Source organism: Callorhinus ursinus, unplaced genomic scaffold (genome assembly GCF_003265705.2).
Source record: "Callorhinus ursinus isolate GAN/ISIS: 27379988/994484 unplaced genomic scaffold, GSC_fseal_2.0 scaffold1, whole genome shotgun sequence".
Lineage (NCBI taxonomy): Eukaryota > Metazoa > Chordata > Mammalia > Carnivora > Otariidae > Callorhinus > Callorhinus ursinus.
In genome coordinates, this window is record NW_027397063.1 from 60,318,970 (window position 1) to 60,339,311 (window position 20,342).

Below are 20,342 nucleotides of genomic sequence, written 5' to 3' on the forward strand. Positions count from 1 at the left end.
CCTACCATCTTGGAAACTTGTCTGAGGACTGTGTTGAGACTCGGGGTTTTGCACCTGCCCTCCAGCCCCAGAACTGCCGCATGCCAACATCATGTGCTGGAGGAGGAAGGCCTCAACCAGCCTCCCAGACTTGGGCCTTCATCTTCGGGGATAAGGTTCCTCAGTCCAGCTTTTATGTCAAGCCCAATTAAGTAAATGCATCTTAATTTTAAAACAAAGCCCAATGCCACTTTTAGCAGAGAACATCAATCCATCAAAGCAAGAAGTTGTCACAATTCCAAAAAGGTTCCATCTCTACCCCATTTAACAAGGAGCCGGCCTCATCCACGACGCAGACTAAATGCAGACCTTACCCTCGGTCATTATGTCAGCTGGGAGTCAGTTAGCTCAGGTGGTTGGTTCCTTTCTGCCTAAGAACAGGGTTGGGGTCTTGTGGGAGAGCGTTCTGAGAGATGAGGGAGAGAAAGCACTTCACTTGGAAAGGCAAAGCTACATCAGAAGGAAATTTCCAGTCAGGATAAGAATCCTAGACTTTCAGAGTTGACAGAAACTTAGAAACCTTCAGTTAACTCCATCCCCTTCATTTATTTACTTTTTATTGTGGTAAAACATACATAACGTAAAATTTACTATTTTAACCATCTTTAAGTGGCATTAAATACCTTCCGCCCCCGTGGCTTGTGCCATGAACCCCTGTGCTTGGGGTTCCCAATGTGTGCAGCTGTGACTGCTATTCATTTCCAGAACTTTCTCTTCATCCCGAATTGAAACTGTACCCACTGAACAATAACTCCCCATTCGTCTCCATCACCCCAGCCCCTTCAAAGACTTAGAGGAGGAAACTGAGGCAGAGAAGTTGCATCTTTCAGTTTGAAAATGAGAAGATGTCCTGAAGGCAGATTGTGTCTTTCCCTGGCCATCGCTCCCCCACCTCCACCAACCTGCTCCCCTCGTGGGCGGGGAGGCAGGGTGCTGCTCCCTCATCTCCAGGTTGTTTTTAATCTAAAACACATCCTGGAAGATAAGAAGACCTGCCTTCCAGTGCCAATTTTTCTGTGTAGATTTGTTGTTCAACTTTCCAGCTCAACAAAGAGGAATATCATATCTGCCCATCCCAGCTTTCCAGGGCTAAAGTATGACTTAAATAAAAATGCCATAAAGATAGGGCACCTGGCTGACTCAGTCGGTAGAGCGTCTGACTCTTGATGTTGGGGTCGTGAGTTCAAGCCCCACATTGGGGGTAGAGATTACTTTTCTAAAAATCACACAAAGGCACATGGAAAGTACCCCATGGAAAGAACACTGGAACGGGAGTCAGAACACCTGAGTTACAGTCTAGGTACTGTCAACTGTGGGCTTCAGGCCACTTAGCCTTGCCGAGGCTTGGGTTTCTCTGAGAGGTCACACAGCTCAAGGGTACGGGTGTTTATGTATGCGGTGTGGAATCCTCTGAGCACCACATGGATCCAAGGTGTGCTATCAGTGGACTTTGAGACCCTTTGCTCTCCTGAACTTCTAACTGAAAACACTGAGACCTTCCAACAGAAGAAGTCAGAGATTCTATGCCTTGACCCAGAAATTTGCTTCGAAGGAGATGTGCCAGGAATGGCCTGGGTACATTTACTCCTGAGATCGGACTGGAATGTCCACTCCCGGCGCTGGAAGGGTTTGAGTGGCCAGAGCTGACCCTTCTTTCCTTCCCCATACCCACAGTTGTCCAGCCCCAGCTTCTGCATCTTGAAAGAGCTAGCCTGCTGCTCCCACCTCAGCTGCTTTGGCTCCCTGTCCCAGATTCAGAGCTTCAAAATAACCTGGTCAGACAGACTGAAGGAAACTTCTTACACCCCTAGTCAGGTGACTGACCTCCTGGCATCGCCAGTGTGTTTCCACTGATGCCTGTTCCTGCATTATATAAAAAGAAATTTTTTTATGAAAAGAGCTCTTTGGAGAAAAGAAAGTGAAGCATCATATTCCTGTCTTTTTATTTTTACAAAATATTTTCTTTGTAATATATCTGATGGGTTTGGCCTGGAGACTCACTCTTGTTGCCTGGCTTTGTTCTGACTCAACATGCAGATTGATTTATATTCTGCCACTAAGGGAAGGGCACTTAACTCGCCAGAGCTGGCATCTCTCTCTCCTGGGAGAATTACAAGAAAATCTTCCACTGCATATTCACATCTGTTATGTTTTCTATTCCTTCCAGCAACCCTGTGAAGATGGGGTTTTCTTACCCTCCTAGAGGAAACAGGATCAGAGAGGTCACAGTCACACAACCAACAAAAAGAGCAGGTCTGGGGCGCCTGGGTGGCTCAGTCCGTAGAGCATGCAACTCTTGATCTCAGGCTCATGAGTTCAAGCCCCGCATTGGATGTAGAGATTACTTCAAAAAGGGAGAGAGCCGGTCTTGATTGTGGTGCTTTGAGAGGCCAAACTTGGCATGTGATGTGGAGGAGGTCTGCTCAGTGAGGCTCAGGTACTTTTTTAAGAAGTTTCAGGCCCTCCCTTGTTGCACATCTGCTTATCGGAGGAGAATTTCTTCCTCAACAACTTTTTAAATCCCTTAACAGTGGGAGTGATGACTTGGCCTCACCCACACCCTTCCCCAGTGACTCAGGAGTCCAGCCACAGAAACCAAGAAAGGAGATCCGATCACATGGGAGAAATGTCTGAATCGATTTCTCAGGCCAATACAGTCACTTAACACCCCTCCTCCCCAGTCATGTGTGTCCTGTGGCACTCTCACCCTAGTCTGGAGGCCTCGCCCATCTCATTTATGTTGTCCATGAATGAGATTATGAGGTGCCATTGACCCAGGAGAAGTTGCTCTAAGAGCAGCTGTTAGAGAAGCAAAGACCACCACCTCCCTCCCCAACCCTGTGCCGTCAAGATTCACCTACAAGCTTACTCAACATGATATCCTAGTCAATTCATCAAAAGTGAATAACACAAAGCATTGCAGTGAGTACAATGGAGGGCCAACATATTACATTAGATCAGGTCCCATGCTTAAGAAGCATGCAGTCACATAGGGATAGGCAGGTTTGATTAAATGTTCATATCACACAGCAAACTTTACAATGTGCTCTATTAAAAGGCACGGGGCCATGCATTTATTCATTCAGTGAGTATTTACACACCCACTCAGGCACTGGGCTAATAATAATAGCAGCTACTACTTATCAGTCTTCTCTATGTACCTGGCTCTACTGAGTCCTTTCCTCCCAACAGTGTCAATACATAGGTATTCTTATCATTATTCCTGTTTTCCAGATGAGAAAACTGGAGCTCAGAGAGAGAGGTTAAGTAACTTTCCCAAGGTTGTGTATTCTCTCTCACAGCCTGTGTCTCGTAGGAAGTATGATCATTGGCTTCACGTGATGGCAGTGTATGGGTTGGGTGGACTACTAAACAGTCTTGCAGAGGGTAAAGGGGAAGAGAGCAAGAGCAAGGTGCCTGAGGTATGAAAGTGCCTGGCACATTTTGAGAAGAGTATATGGTCTGGGTAGCTGGGGTTTAGGTATGTGAGAAGAGCTGTCGGAGACAAAGCCTAGCAGATGACTTGGGACCAAACGATGAGGGCCTCGAGAAACTTGCTAGGAAGTCTGGACTTGACCCAGTGGACAACGAGACCAAAAGCAGGTTTTTAAGCAGAGTCCATGTGTTTCATTCGGGAGAAAGAGAATCTTAAGCAGGGTCCATGCCCAGCGGGGAGCCCTATGCGGGTCTCTATCTCACAACCCTGAGATCATGACCTGAGCCTAAACCAAGACACGGATGCTTAACCGACTGAGCCACCCAGGTGCCCCTCATTCTGCATTTTAGGAACATAGCTGGCACCTGAGCAAGCAACAGTGGGTCAGGCGGGTCAATTGGAGGGCTGCTGCAGTAGACCTAGAGGTAGGTGAACAAGAGTAAAAAAGTAAAAAAGTTTTGGGGGTAGGAATATGAGGAGGGTCGAATCATTAAGGGATGAGACCTCAAAGCATTCATCCATAAAGCCTTTATCCAAGGTCAAGATCTTGACTTCCACGTTGGACATGTGATGTATAAAAAGGAAGTCGTAACAGCACCCCTCACCCCAGTCCCTTCTGAACAGAACTCCAGGCTGCTGGGAGCGCAGGAGACCCATGCATGCACAGTAATAAACCACCTTCTGCTTTGACTGTTTTGTGGGATGAGTGGTGGATTTTTTTTCATTATTATGTTAAAAGTAATATTTCTATCCTTTTTATTTTCAAGGATACACCAAATGGTCTCTAACCAAAATACTGAGGAGGGGTGGGAAGAGGAGTCGGACTAGAAATCCCCATAAAACAGCTAATGTGTTTGACACATGAACATTCAGAGACCTGTACCCAACAGCCAGCGCTTAAACATTCTTCTCAAGAACACACACAACTTTTTACAAAAATGGACCATGTGCTAATAACACAAGTCTCATCAAAAATCAAGGAATGAGTATCCTATAGATCAAGGTCTCCAACCACCATGCAATTGAGTTAGAAACCAGTAACAAAAATAATTTTTAAAATGTATACATTAGGAAATTTTAAAATATTTCTATCACAACCAGGTCAAAGGGGGAAAAAAAGGCAAAGTTGAAGAAAAAAGACTTAGAACTAGACAGTCATGAAAATACTCTGGAAAGTAAGGAGCTACTTCAAAGACAATCCCATTGTTGTTTGGGATTGTGTTGCATTCACCTACTTTGTGTCCTGCAGCTTGCTTTATGTCCATTTAGAGATAAGCAGAGGTAGGGATATTTTCTAAAGATTTAGAAAATCGTGTCTTGTTTGGCCAGATTAAAAACAGGAAGGCTTAAACCTCCAAACCAGAAACCATACCTAAATTTTAGAAATTGGTTTTCTTATATCTGTTCATTTTATTGCCAAATTTCCTCACCTAAAATCATCTAAAATCCCTTCCCTTCCTCTTCTGAACAGAGATTCCCATTAAAAAAACACAAAGGCAATAAAAAAACAAGGCCAACTATACAAATTCTGGGTTTGTTCAGGCTAGTTCTGAGATGAGTTTAGAACATTTGGTTTGAGTTTCTTTTGGCCATTTTGATTCAGCATTCTAGATCTGTAGTTCTGAACTGTGTTTTGTGACTGGTAATGAGGGATTGGGAAAAAAATGGGATGGGGTGTTTTCTTTCTGGAGTCAGTTGACACCTGGTTTTCTAGACAAGGATTTTGCCATCACTCTCAGGACATGGGGCCAGAATTTTGGACATTGGCAAGAAAAAGAGACTCAGGATTTCTTCAAAGCTCAGCTTGTTATTAAATGCTGGTTGATTTTACCTCTAACTCTTTCCCATTACCTCATTGCCCTCCCATTTTGAAGAAAACAATTGGAATTCTTTCCAAAAGGAAGAAACTAAGTAGCTGGTGGACCACGTTGTGGTGGTTCCTTTCTCTCTCTCTCAAGGAAGAAGCGTGACCACCTGCCGCCCTCTGCTGTTCAAATAAAAGCAGAGTCCCAAGCCCTGTCTCTACCAGCCTCTCCCGCTTGGGTTTGCGTCTCCCAGAGAGAGAACATGAGCATTTTATACAACAGTGTCATTTTGCCTCCATTACCATATCCATTTCGATTCCAGTTCCCTCCTCTTTCCCATCTACCACTCTCCATGGACTCTCAAACTGTTTCTAAGGAAGGAAAACATTAGGTTTCAAGAAATATGTGTAGCTTATGATTACCCCTTCCAGCCCCGGGCTGATATCTCAGGTCTCGGCACACACCAACAATGATCATTAATTAGACAAGATGGTCAGGAGGCCTAGATTCTAGTCTACCAATTGGGTGAGTTAATTTAATTCAACAAATACTTGGACTCTGCTATGCGCAAGATGCTATGGTAGGCAGCATGACTTAATGGTGCATAAAACATGTAAAGGGTTCCTATCTTCAAAGGATTCGTGAGTCTGGTAGGGCAATAGCATGTAGGGAAGATGACATAATAGAAGCATGAGCAGAACCATAGGTACCAACCTCCGGAAGAGCAGGGAGGAGGAAGAGATCACTGTCAGCTAACTCTTAGGCATGGACTGACTGATGAGATTCCAGAGCAAGTCACAATCCAATTGATGGAAATAGGAAAACACTGCAAGTTCATGGCAAGACATTTTCTCAACTCCCACCAAATTAGGATCCCACCCCTTGACTGACTGACTGATTGATGGATGGATGGATTTGACAAATACCTGTGGAGCCCTTATGTGCCAGGTATTGTGTTAGGCTCCAAGGCAATAACAGTGAACAAGGTTCTTGCCCACGTGGGCCTTGTAGTCCACAGGGAGCCATAGACAAATACCTAGGCTGTCCCACTGCAGTGTGAGGAGGCTGTCGTGACCCTCCTCCAGTCCATATTCCAACTTGCTTCGAAGTAGAAAGAGGAAAAATGAGGGAGGACTCTTCCAAGGGTGTAATCCAGAGTCAAAGTTAGAAAAGCATTAGAATGAATTTCAGCCAGGCTCTTGGTCCTTGCTAGAGGAGTTTAAAGGGGAGGACTAGGTAGAAATGGGATGGAGAGCAAGGTTAGGGAGCAAAAGTAGACAGGTAGGATTTCCACAGCAAGGACAGTGTCACAACAATTTTTCCAAGACCTTGCCTGTGCACGGAATGCTATGGTGGAAGGAGCACGTGTGACCTCACAGGGACTTCCCTGTCTCATCTGGAAATACGAACAATAGCACCTGCCTGGCACACCCTCCCAGAGTTTGGGATGAGCAAATGAAGGAGTTTGTGAGTGGTCTATGCCAACTACATGATGTGACACAAACCACTGATGTTATTATCATTATCGGCAATGCTTGGGTAGGCCAGGAGGTAGAGGAATGAAGACTGATGCCTTCCACAAGCCCCTTCCAGATAGAAGGCAGGCAAGTAAGCCTTGTTGGCAACCTTTCTCTCCAACTTCCTGCTAAGTCTACCTCCAAATTAGGAAGGTTTGCTTTTTAAACAATGTATGTATTTAATAAGAACAGTGGAAATTAAGGAGCTACTTTCTTGCCTTATTCCTCTTTTCCAACTACGTTTGGAGTGATGGGAAAGAGGAATAAGGCAAAAAATTCCCTACACAGCCGTTTGGGGTGCTGTTTTATAGAAGTACTATTGCAGTGCAGAGTTATGAAACCCCACTTAAAATGTTATAATGGAAAAAGGGCCATTTGTCTCCTCCCTGTCACTCCTGGCATGTGATCACTGTCTTACTCCCTTGTGGATTCCCATCAGGATGGGAAATACAGGCCACTGGACATAGCTGGCAGGATTCCCAAATCGTTTCTACCCTAAAGTCCTGATGGGGGAGGTAGGGCAAGAGAAAAGGCAGGGCTCCGTGTCTGTTTCAGGCTGGTAGTTAACATCAGCCAGGCACCATCCTGGCCGCTGTGCAGAGATCCCTGAATTCTGTCTTCCCCACCAGACTTTCGGCCCAAGAGCATGTCTGCCTTGCTCGCTGCAGGTTACAACCAAGGAGCAGCTCAGTACATCTTTATCGGAACAAATGAGCCCTTGCATCAAACAAGGTTTCCGGTGCACACCGTTATCCCCAATTTACAGCTACAAATGAGGCCTAAGCTGTTTAAGAATGTCCAAGGCAAGAGAGTGTGTCTGCTTGGGGTCTGAATACTATATGCTTTGTCTGCTCCTGAAGTTTATATTCCCTCGTGAGTGGAACGCCGCTGAGAACCTCCTCTCTCAGAGGCAATGGATTTTATTTTTTTTTCATCGTTTTCCCAAAAGTTTGCTTTCCATCTGTGTTTGAAAACTTGGCTCTGATAAATATTATTAGTAATACACCCTGAAATAATTATTTTATAGATCGTACGGACCTAGTTCCAGATTCTATTTATGAGCCATCCCCAATTCTTAGAAGAACTGGAATGAGGACAAAGGTCAAATATTCATTCAACCAACATGTATTAAATGCCCATTTCACAGCAGAAGCCAGGCTAGGGGCCTAAGATACAAGAAAAATAACATGCTCCAGTCCTTGAGGAACCTACAGTCTAGTAGCTCTAACTGTGCCCTCTTTTCCTTTGAAAAAGATTATAAAAGTGAAACATAAGGACTGCAGAATATTTGGAAAGCCCAGGTAAGAAGAGAAAGAAAAAAATCACCGGAAATTTAGGCATTTTATAAATCCTGAGGGTAGAGCCTCCATCCTAGCATCTCTAAATCCGTAAAAGCTTGCACCAGCCTGGAGGAGGAGACAATGTTTTTTGAATGGAGGAAAAGCCACCCTTGATCTCGCCACTCTGTGATAAGCCCTGATAACATTTAGAAAATATTCTTCATCTCCTTTTCTTAGACTGTGAAATGACTGGTGCCAATGTCATTCTCTCTGCCTTGGCTAAGCCGGGGGGGGACCTTTGTGGCCTCCTCAACATCACTACAAGTGATGGGGTGCTGCCCACCGTGTTCCCGGGCTGTCCCCCTGCCATAGCCCCATGTCTCCTCACGAAGAGGGGGTCTCTTAGGTGTGGGAAAGGCAGCTTCTACCAAATGCCCCCACATCTCCCTGCCCCACCCCAGAAAAACCTCAGGGGCAGGGAGTTGGTTTACCTGAGACCAGTTCCCTTGGATAGAGGGGGCTTTCAGCGGCTTTCCTCAAACCAGGGTGCATGTTGATTCCCCTGAGGCAGCTTTCAAAAATCCTGATATCTGGCCCCACTTCACACCAACTAAAAGAATCTCTAGACCTGAGGTCCAGGCATTGGTCTTTTCGTGTTTTTAAAGTTGCCCGGGTTAAGGATTGAGAACCACTGATTTAAAGGAAGCCCGGGCAGCGGTGTATGTGGCCTTTGAGACTAGCAGAGGACACTGCCAAGGTCAGTCTCAAGACTTGACAGCCCCAGGACTTGTCATTGCAAGGGTTTTCCACAGCTCACTTTATGAAAAAGCTGGGTGCTATATGTGGGCAATTGGTTTGCAAAGGAGAATCCAAAGGGAGAAAATAGCATCTTTGTTCCAAAGGGCTCACATGGATCCTGATTAAGGGAAGAACAGACAGAAACCGTGTTCACATACAACAGAAGTAAGTACGGGAAGATGAGTATGAAGACCCCAATGGGCCATTTGTGAGGCACGTGAGCTGTCTGGCTTCATTTACGAAGGAGAGAAGAATTTTACAACATAAACTCTTAGAGAAAAGGCACTGTAACAATAGGCTGCTTAGCAGAAGGAAGATGACAAGAATTAGATCATCTTTCTTTACTTAAGTAGTCATTGAATACTTGTCAAGCATTGTGTCAAGCACTTGACATATATTACTCATTTGATCTTTGCGATAACATTTCGCAATAGGTATTAGTTATCCCCATTTTATAGGGAAGGAAACTGATGTAATAAATCTTAAGTTGTTATCACACGAAACAAAGGAGGTGAGCCCCAGCCTTTCTGACTCTGAAACCCATGTTTTGTTCACCCCACCAAGCTTTATAACCTGCACTCCCGTGATGAGAGGTAAAACAAAAGATGAGAGAAAAATCGAGAAGGGGTGACTTTTCAGCATGGCTAGTCGGCCAGAAGTCCATCATCTGTGAAGATCCATGGGGTCACGAGGCAGCCTTTACAATGTGTGTCAAGAGCCCCCACAGTGTCTCTGCCAACCAGCCATGCAAACCTCAGGTCACTTTGTTGGCCTAAGTCCGTGTTTTCACCTAGGCAGCGCGAAGGGCTAGAACCCCTAGGTCAGTGCTTTTCAAGTAGCCCTATGCTGGGGACAGGATGGATGTGTATGACCTTCCCTTTCCCCTGCAACCACACAAGCTCTGCATGTAGCTGCCTGAAGAGAACGTTCCCCTGTTTGGTGGGGGAGGGCTACATCTGCAAGGAAACCATTGGGTTAATGGTTAGTGGTGAATGTCAATGACCATTGCAGTTTGATCCAGGTCAGGTGCTCTGCTTTTGGAAAATCCGTGACACCGGGAAGACCCGGTGCCAACACATTGCTCGAGCGCAGATTGAAGCGGGACAGGGAGCAGGGCTTTTATGCATTTGACAGGGAGGAAGAGCCACCGAGGAAGTGAAACGCGGGAGAGAAAGGCCAGCCGCAGCCAGCAGAGCTCACAGTCATGATACACCTGCCTGGGACCCTGGGCCGCCCAGAGGAGCGTGAAGAACCAGAGTAGAGAGGGAAGCACAGCAGGTGCTTGGAGTTGTTACTGAGATGCTGACACGGTCGCAAGCAAGAGAGCCTGGCCTCCAGGCTTCGTCTCCTGAAACCGTACTTCCTTTTTACTCAAGAGGGTAGAAGTCTCCTGTTGTTTTTCAGTAGTTTAGGATTTAAGCAGTTTTCTGTTTCTTTGTGTTTTTCAGATCTTAAATCCAAATTTCATCCAAGAAGGTGAGTTAAAAAGTAGAATTGAGAACATGGGGTTTGGCTAAATAAATTGTGGCAAACCCAGCAATGAGGAAGAGGCTGTAAATAATGGTAATGTGGTTCTGAGCTATGGACAAGGAAAGGTGTTCACGATAAACTGCTGGGGTGGGAAAGACCACAACTTGCAATATGTGTAATTTGTGTAAGAAAAAGGGTGTTGATGAAAGCCCAAAGGACATAGACCAAAATGTTCTCAGTAGTTACCTCTGTATCAGGACATCATGGAGCCTTTTCTTCTTCTTACTTATCTGTGTTTCCTGATTTTCTGAAACAAACATTTATTATTTTTAAAATACTTCTTGGGACACGGATGACTCAACAGTATTAAGCTGAAGGTTATTTGAATCATTACCCATGGGGGGCAGGAGAAGGTGGTGTTGGGAAATGGCTATTTATTCTGTTTGTTCTAAATGATGATTTATGTCAATCTGACCACAGTGGCCCCAGAATTCCTTGTGCCCTTAGTGGATGTGACCTGCTTGCTTGGGGACACAGTGACACTGCAGTGCAAAGTCTGTGGGCGGCCGAAGCCCACCATCACCTGGAAGGGGCCAGACCAGAACGTCCTTGACACGGACAACAGCTCGGCCACATCCACCGTCTCCTCCTGGTAAGCTGAGCACCCCACATGGACACCGCCGGCACCTTAGTGCAGCCTCTGTGCTGGGCACTTAGGTTCTACGGGGGGTCAGCTGCCCTGGGGCCTATTCTAACACAAATACTTGGCCTTGATGAGGAGAGAAATAGAGTCAACCACCGCGGGCAGCTCGGGAAAGCATGTTCTCGTGCCAGTGCTCTCACACGGCCCCCGCCGCTCGCTGCGCCCTGCCACCAAGCCTGCCAGACGGCGCAAGGGCCCCCGCATGCTCACGTGCTGCTCGGCATCACAGAGACGTACCTGAACCTACAAGGACAGTTGGCAAGACTGCATTCTGCACCCACACTCGACAAATAAAAATATAAACCTCTAGGGGCGCCTGGGTGGCTAAGCTGGTTAAACGTCTGCCTTCAGCTCGGGTCGTGATTCCAGGGTCTTGGGTTTGAGCCCCGCATTGGGCTCCCTGCTCAGTGGGAAGCCTGCTTCTTCCTCTCCCACTCCCCCTGCTTGTGTTCCCTCTCCCGTGGTCTCTCTCTCTGTCAAACAAATAAAATCTTTGGGGGAAAAATAAAACGTAAACCTCTATATCTCAGGTCAAGCATGAACCATGCTTTCAAAGAGCTTTGACAGTCACTGATGTACATCCACCCAATTGGCTGATCTTTCCCGAAGGCTCCCCAAGGGAATCTCTATGTCAATAGTAGTGGCAAAGGCTCCAGACCTGTGGGAGGAATGTGGGTCTCACATCCCAACATCCTGGGGTTTCTTTGTGCCCGTCAGGATCCTGTGAAACAGTGATCTATTGAATTCCTCCATTAACCTAAGAACAATTTTCTTAGAAGAAAAGGAAAAGACTCACTCCAAAATATGCAAATGTTAAACAGAAAATCCAGCCATACACATGCTTCCATAAAGAAAGGGTATTTAAAAAAAAAATACCCTTGGTTGCCAGCCTCCCAATCATTCTGTTAGTATTTATTGTGTACTAACTACTGTTTATTTTTTTTAAAGATTTTATTTATTTATTTGACAGAGACACAGTGAGAGAGGGAACACAAGCAGGGGGAGTGGGAGAGGGAGAAGCAGGCTCCCCACGGAGCAGGGAGCCCGATGCAGGGCTCGATGTGGGGCTCGATGCGGGGCTCGATGCGGGGCTCGATCCCAGGACCCTGAGATCATGACCCGAGCTGAAGGCAGATGCTTAACGACTGAGCCACCCAGGCGCCCCCTAACTACTGTTTATAGCGGACAAGCAGTAAGGAGCCCTAAGTACTTAAGCATTTATCAAAGAATCATCTAGAATCAAACTCCCATCCATTAACTTAATTTTTGTGCATATGAAATGATATTCCCAGCAAAGATGGCCAGGAGTGGCCAGGTCCTAAGATCAGTGGGCCCGTGGAACTTAGTGTGAGAGCCAGTGCTTGGTGAGGGTCCCAAAGAGCCACAGGCTGTATATGTCTCCACAGCGGGGAGGAGTGGGGTTGACTGTGACTGCTGCATTTCACCCTTTCTGAGCAGCGCTTCCCTTGTGACATCCTGGCCCCCAGACAGGGACTACTAGGGAAGTTAGCATTTAGTGGTGGAATTTGCCTTTTACTTAATTCACTTACTTGTTCTGAGGGTCCCCTAGTAGAATTTGAAATACTTAAACATTTTCATTCTCAGTTGTTCCATTTTCTTGTTTTTTATTAAATCTTTTTAAAAAATATTTATTTCCTTGAGAGAGAGAGAGAGAGAGAGAGAGAGCAGGAGTGGGGGGGAGGGGCAGAGGGAGAGGGAGAAGCAGGCTCCCTGAGGAGCAGCGAGGCTCGATCTCAGGGCCCTGGGATCACAACCTGAGCCAAAGAGAAGGCAGACGTTTAACTGACTGAGCCACCCAGGTGCCCCTTCTTCTTCTTTTTTTTTTTTTTTAAGATTTATTCACCTATTAGAAAGAGTGAGCGTAGAGGGGAGAGCAGAGGGAAAGAGAGAGAGCATCCCAAGGAGACTCCATGTGGAGCATGAAGTCCCACATGGGGCTCAATCCCAGGATCCCAAGATCACTACCTGAGCTGAAACCAAGAGTCAGACGCTTAACTGACTGTGCCACACAGTTGCCCCTCCAATTTCTTGTACCATTTGTTATTGTTCTATGAGACTGAGAATATTTTAGGACAAAGTTGCTAGTGGTAATAATACCAGTAATATTGCATAGGGCTTTATATATTTCAAACCATGTTCTAATTCTTATCTTGTTTTACTCCTTTTCTATCCCTATACCCTATATACAACAAACATGAGACATAGGAGAGGCAAGAATTTCCCCCATAAAGAAATGGGACTATAGAAAGACAAGGTGATCACCCAAGGTGTACAGGAAAGTCCCAGAGCTAGGACGAGACCATGGGCCTGAGGATTCAGCTCAGCACACCATGTGCCCATCCTATGGGATTTTACCCATCAGTCAATTGTGTCATTACTAGAGTCTGAGGAGCATCCTTTTGGTGTTTCTAGTGATTCGGGGGAAATCACCCTGAAGATTTGCAATCTGATGCCCCAAGACAGTGGGATTTATACCTGCATAGCAACAAATGACCACGGCACCGCGTCTACGTCTGCTACAGTTAAAGTGCAAGGTACAGGCTCTTTGTTCATCAAACACCTTTTATAATTTAAAAATATTTTTTATTACGGTAAAATATATGTAACATAAAATTGAACATCTTAACCAATGTTAATGTACATTCTGTAGTGTTGAGTACATTCATACTGCTGTGCAACCAATCTCCAGAACTCTTTTCATCTTTCAAAACTAAATCCTATATCCATTAAACAACAGCTCCCCATCCCCCCTCCCCACTGCCCCTGGCAGCCACCGTTCTACTTCCTATCTCTATGAATTTATGTTCATCAAATATTTTAAGTAGACATTACAAGGATTCCCTGAGACCTGGGGAAGAAAATGTCCATTGTGAAATCCCAAAGTCCAGCAAAGGGGAGAGGAGTCTTCGCTAAGAGCACTCTGTGGCCCACCATAACTTATCTGCATAGTTTCCAGGTCTAGCTTTATCTCCAGCGTGCAGTCTTTAGCCCAAAGAAGAACTTCTAACCCCAAAGAGTATCTGTCAGGCCTCTCCAGGGCCTGGAGAAAGGTGTACCACTTGGTGGAAAGGGCCGTAGGAAAAATGTGAGACATGGGGAAGGTCATGTTTCCTAGGAAACATTCAACGTTGGTGCAAAATGCCAAGTTCTGCAGAAATAGCGCTTGACCATAACTTCTGTCTGCGAAGGTGTTCCAGCGGCCCCTAACCGCCCCATCGCCCAGGAGAGAAGCTGCACCTCCGTGATCCTCCGCTGGCTGCCTCCCTCCAGCACGGGAAACTGCACAATTTCCGGTTACACCGTGGAGTACAGAGAAGAAGGTGCGCCGGCTCCCCCTACTACCCCCTCCTATGTGGTTTCTTTCTTCCCTTCCTCAAAAGGGGAGGTCCTTCAGAGTCATAAACTACCTGCATGCCTTTCATCAGCTGTTCCTTCTTGTGTCTTCCAACTCAGCATAAAGACCTCAGTGCTGGACTACAGCCGCCTTCTGATCTCAACTTCTAGCAGTGGTTTTCGCCAAACTGATAATGACTCCTGGCAGATTTCAAAGTGCCTTCATGTGCACTTCTGCCCTTAATAAGCCCTATTCCCCAGACAGGGGCAATCAGGCCCATTTTAGAGATGAGGAGGCTAAGGCCTAAAGAAAGTTAAGGAACACGAGGCAGGCATTAGTAAGAAGCATGGCTGGCATTAAACCCAGGTGTCAAGTTTGCGAATTGGTGATCTTTCTCCCAGAGTGATAACTAGGGTAGCAGAAGCAGAGCTTTACCCCCACCCCCAGATAAAAGTTAGAGATCACATATATAAATAGAGATTGCATACACATTTTGTGTGACCTCTCAATTTTACATACATACATGTGTATAATGATTTTAAAAAGCTGTTCATTGTTTAAATTTGTTACGTTTACATGCTGAGGGTGCATACATAGTTCAGCAGTCAGAAACACCTGAACCTGTCACCTATTATCAAGACGAATTAGTTACATAAGAAGCTGTCAGCTAGCTCTAGTTGTTAATAACACATCTCTGAACCGCATTATGAATTACACAGCTGAATTTCCAGCCACTGTTCGTGCCCAGAACCAAAATCATTTGTTGCACTCTCCATTGCTCATAGTATCTCAAGTCTTCTTTCTTCTGCCGAGGAGGCCCTGTGCAGTTACAAAGCTGTTTACTTCTGCGTCTTTGTGAAGCTGTTCGCTCTTGCGCGTCCCCGCTCAGCACACAGGTGTCCGAGCTGAGCTGGGGGACGCGTCTCTCAAAGCTAGTGGTTTCCTCCGCACTGTGCAGTTCTTAGCTCATCATGTTCACGCAGTTCTCGTGAGAAAAATCGTTTCATCTTTCTGAGCTTCGGTTCCTCCCATTCCCAACCTCGCAGGGTTTCTGGGGATTTCAGTGTGGAAGTGAAATGGGAGAATCACGTGGACGCCTGGCACAGCACTTCACCTGCGTGGAGTGCTCAGTGCTTGTTCACTTCTAGTTTGTTTCCACTTCCCAATGCATATATTCTCGCATCTTGTGATTTATGATATATTTTTGTGCCTTGTTAACGAGTTGCCACACATTCCTCTGTAAATTCTGTACGAGCTCTGCCTTCTCACCCTCACACATGCCCGTCTGGAAATGAGCGGCATCCCTAGGCCAGCTGCTTTCCCGCCCCTCATGATCCATTCAGTCATTTAGGAAATGGAGTCCAAACCTGCTGCAGTTGGCCCACAGGCTTGCTGAGCCCAATCAGCAACCACAAAGGTTCCTAGAATGGAAATGTGTCAACTTCCCTTTCTTTGTTTGCTGAAGGTCTTTGAAACAATGTCCCTCTGGCTTTTTCTCTTTCCCTCTCCTCGGAAATCTTGCGCTAGGTTCCCAGGCCTGGCAGCAGTCGGTGGCTTCGACCTTGGACACTTACCTCGTTGTCGAGGACCTCAGTCCTGGGAGTCCTTATCAGTTCCGAGTCAGCGCCAGTAACCCCTGGGGGATCAGCCTTCCCAGCGAGCCCTCGGAGTTTGTGCGACTCCCCGAGTACGGTGAGTCCCGGCCATGCCCAGCACCCCAGGCGGGGGCGGCAAGGCGCCCGGGCAGCTCACACACTCGCCGGTGCTGGCTGGCCCTTGGCATGGCAGGCCACCACGCAGGAGGTAACCTGCATTTGCCAGTGGCTTCCGTCAAGCAACGTATCAGAGACCTGATGAAAAGTGTGATTTCAGTTGTCCTGGAGCAAAAGTGAGGTCTGCCACCCATGTCTACCCTGGGCCTGCCAGGGTCCCTGGGCACCTGCATAGGTCCCCGGGAACAGAGAGGGGCGGGCAGGAGTTGTGAGTCACCTGGATGCTGTCTGCCCCTTTTCCTAGATGGGGACACCAAACCTCCTCTCCCCTGGGACCCCCTGCAAGGCATAAGTGTGCCTCAGAGCATTAGAGACAGCCCCGCTTACCAGTTTAAGCTGGGGAGAGGGAAGCAAGCTGCTTGAAGGATTTGAATCAAAATGAGTATTTGATAGTTTCGCCACCCCCAGCCTTCCCAGAATGTCTTTTTTCAAGGTAGATACATGTTTTTTTTAAAGATTTTTATTTATTTACTCGTGAGAGAGAGCGTGCACATGAGTGGGAAGAGGGGCAGAGGGGTAAGGAGAAGCAGAGTCCCAGCTGAGCAGGGAGCCCGATCCCAGGACCCTGAGATCATGACCTGAGCCAAAGGCAGACCCTTAACCGACTGAGCCATCCAGGCGCCCCTCACGATGGATACATTTTTATGTGGTTGTGTTGGATAATTAAGATACACCTATAACTGGCTACACATGAGTATTTTACAAATACCACCTATTCACTGTCTCACCCCCTTGGTCCCAAGAACATTTTGGAAGAGGACACTTGTTAGTCTGAAGAAATCTCCAAGTCCTGAGGTGTTCCGTGGTACAAGGAACGTGTCTGTGTTGGGGTAGAGGAGGAGGTCACTGCCCTGGAAAGAAACAGACCTGTATGTCTCTGGGTTAAGGGGATCCCAGAGTCTCCAGAGGGGCTTCAGAAACCTTCTAGGGCCTTCAGCTACAGCCCAGCCCCCCCAACCCCACTGACTCTGCAAGTGCTCCCCAGCCCGTCCCCAGGGTTTCAGCTCCCTCCCAGTGGCCTTGCTCCCTTGGACCCATGACTCACTGGGAAACCTTGGCCCTGGGTCTCTGTTTCATCAGAATTCCATATAGATAAGGCACCTGAGCCTCAGCCCAGCTGTGTTCTGGGTGGCCTGAGGTGGCCCGGGTCATAAGAGCCTCGCTGTCAGCTCAGTCCTCTCCTCCCAAGCCACTAACTAAATTCTGCTTCATGTGTTCCTTCTTGTGAGCCTTCGTCCCAAGAGACAGCACATATATGTATTGGTATGCATGCTTGTGCACGTGTGTGTGTGTATAAATCATTGCCAGGGAATTAACACATCATATAAGATAATGCTGCCAAAGAGTATACCAGCTAAGCTCATCACTGAGGCAGCTGGCTGACAGAGCAGTGGTTAGGATGTTTTGAGCACATTCTCTCCTTTCCTCCTCTGGGCCCTTGTAACTCTTCCCCTAACCTCCACTGCATCCCCCTGCAGCTCTGATTCTCACTGGCTTTTCTACGCCTTCCGTGTGTTTTTCTCCTTCTGATTTTTTTTCTACCAGATTTCTATTTTAAAATATCCAGAGATTACATCTCTGATTGTCCCAAGTTTTCTCTTGTTTATGTAGATGGCATGGGTGGCAGGGGTGGGGGGGGTCTGATTCTGTCATGTCAGCTTCCCCTTGGATGATATTCTTAAAAATAACATTTCAGAGAATCCTGGCATTTTCCCCACTAAGTTAGACTCCCTATTTGGTCACAAGAGTTGCATTGGGGCAATGCAGGAGATTTTCTGCTAATCTTTTCTTTATTCTTGTATGGCTTCCTCAGTATCATAAATGGATTCTCTCTCTTCCAAAGATGCTGCTGCTGATGGCGCCACCATTTCCTGGAAGGAAAATTTTGATTCTGCTTATACTGAGCTAAATGAAATTGGAAGGTAATGACCCCGTTTTTCTATTCCTTCATTCACGGGTACTTTACATCATCACATCAGAATAACGACTTGCTTTTAGTGTTGTTTGTTTCTCCTTACTAAGTGTATTCTCTCTATAGTAAGAAAAAAACTAGAATATTTATGTGTATTTTTATCGCTCTTTTTTTGAACTTTTTAAGTTGGAGGGGAGGCTTCACTTGTCAACTGTCAGCCTTTCTTTTGTTCTAATATAAGAATTTAAGGCTCAGCCTTTTCTTCAAAATACAATTTTAGCTATATCTCCTGAGTTCTGATATGTGGCACTTTCATTATCATTCAGTTCAACTATGATTTTTTTCTTTGACCTAAGTGTAATAGAAATGCTTTAAAATTTCCAGCTGTATGAGATTTTTACAAATTATCTTCTTGTTACTGATGTCTAACTTAATTACACTGTAGTTGAAGAACTTGATCTATGTGATACTGACTCTGACTTTTGTTGGGACTTGCTTTATTTGCAGTGCATGGTCAATTTTTGTTAGAAGTTCCATGTGTTCCTGAGAAGAAGGTATAATCACTAATTTTTGGTTCAGGTTTCTACATATGTCCATATGTCAAGCCCAATCACATTGTTTTATGGATATTTCCAGTCCAATCCCCCCTACACACACACACACACACACACACACAACCTCTCTGTCTCTCTGTCTCTATTTTGGTTAGAAAAGCGTGTCCTCAAAAATGAAAAGATAAAAATATGACTTTGAACAAAACAATGAAAAAAAATCTATCACCTGTCCCAGAAAATAGTTGATGGAAAGAAACAAAATGGAGGATCATCTCTATGTGGGCATTGGTTTGCATGGGGTCTAGGTGAGAGGATGGGGAGCTTTTACAAGTCCTCCACCCCCACCTGGATGTGTAAATAAAAGAGCATCCACTAACAGTGGGCCATTACCATCATCTCTATCTCTGACTGATGTCTCTCAATGAAGCACAACGTTTCCTGAGTGGGGTGGTTGTGACAGAGGTTGTGGAAAGAGCCCAGATGTTTGCTATTCCCACTTCTTAGGCAGGAGTCACAATGTAATTCACAACCTTTCATCATAATACCTTTCATCAAAAACCAACTTTTGCTCTCCTTTCACTCTTTGTGTGGCCGGAGGGGGAAAAAAAGCCAATGGAAGTTTACATGGTGTTGATGATGATGCTTCTTGAGTATCTATAGGGTTGCAGATACTATGCAGATATTATATGAGAGATATTTAACGTAATCCTTACCACATCGTGAGGTAGTGTTTGAGTAGATTTCCAGGAAAGGAACCCAGGCTTGGGGAATTAAGTAACTTTTTCAAGGTCTTGAAACTAGCAAATGTAGAGCCAGGATTCTAACCCTGACCTACCCAATTCTTAAGCCTGTGTTTGTTTTTAGTAAAACAAACATGTGGTTTCTCACTGTAGCAATTTTTGTCAAAAATAAGCTCTAGCCATTGAAATCTAGTTTGCCCCATTATAGTGAAGTTTTGTGAAGCTAGGTACAACTCCTGTAATGAATCGAATCCCCACCTGGTTCTAAATGAAACTGGTTGTATCGCCTAGATGCATCCGTGATTTCTTTCCCAAGACAAGCATTTGCTGCTGAGAGCCATAGGTGAAGCCATGTTTTACCTAGAAGAGATGATGTTTTAGTATTTCCCAAAGGGGAGATCAAGTTTCTGATCTGTTCAAGGCAATTGATGTTTTTTATTTTATTTTATTTTTTATTTTTTAAAGATTTTATTTATTTATTTATTTATTTGAGAGAGAGAGAATGAGAGATAGAGAGCACGAGAGGGAAGAGGGTCACAGGGAGAAGCAGGGCTCCTGCTGAGCAGGGAGCCCGATGTGGGACTCGATCCCGGGACTCAAGGATCATGACCTGAGCTGAAGGCAGTCGCTTAACCAACTGAGCCACCCAGGCGCCCGGCAATTGATGTTTTTTTAAAAAAAAAATCTTATCCCCAACCATCTGAAGCTTTTCCTCTCCTCCAAGTACAGTCCTCCTATTTTCAGGAGATCCTTTAAAAATGCTGTATGTGAACAGAAGGGAAATAAAACATGTAGATACTGATGTGAGACACACAAAAGGTATCTGTGGGCCATAGACGTGGGTCAACTTCCTCCATTGCACTTAAACCTAGAATTCTAGGCCTATATGACCATCTTGTTAAAAATAGCTCTCTGGTAATTAAATAGTATAAAAACCATGATGCCAAAAGAAATATCTTTG

The 20,342-nt window shown here is 45.7% G+C and overlaps 1 protein-coding gene across 15 annotated transcripts in view; it reads left to right on the plus strand.

The window, feature by feature from the left end:
- KALRN (kalirin RhoGEF kinase) overlaps positions 1 to 20,342 on the plus strand; it is a 647,217-nt gene that overhangs the window by 611,988 nt on the left and 14,887 nt on the right. For all 15 annotated transcript variants that reach the window (XM_073894515.1, XM_073894519.1, XM_073894546.1 and 12 more), the window contains 6 exons: positions 10,324 to 10,351; positions 10,826 to 10,997; positions 13,482 to 13,603; positions 14,258 to 14,389; positions 15,931 to 16,095; positions 18,019 to 18,097. In XM_073894515.1, coding sequence (XP_073750616.1) covers positions 10,324 to 10,351; positions 10,826 to 10,997; positions 13,482 to 13,603; positions 14,258 to 14,389; positions 15,931 to 16,095; positions 18,019 to 18,097 — 698 coding nt within the window. The remainder of the gene's footprint in view (positions 1 to 10,323; positions 10,352 to 10,825; positions 10,998 to 13,481; positions 13,604 to 14,257; positions 14,390 to 15,930; positions 16,096 to 18,018; positions 18,098 to 20,342) is intronic.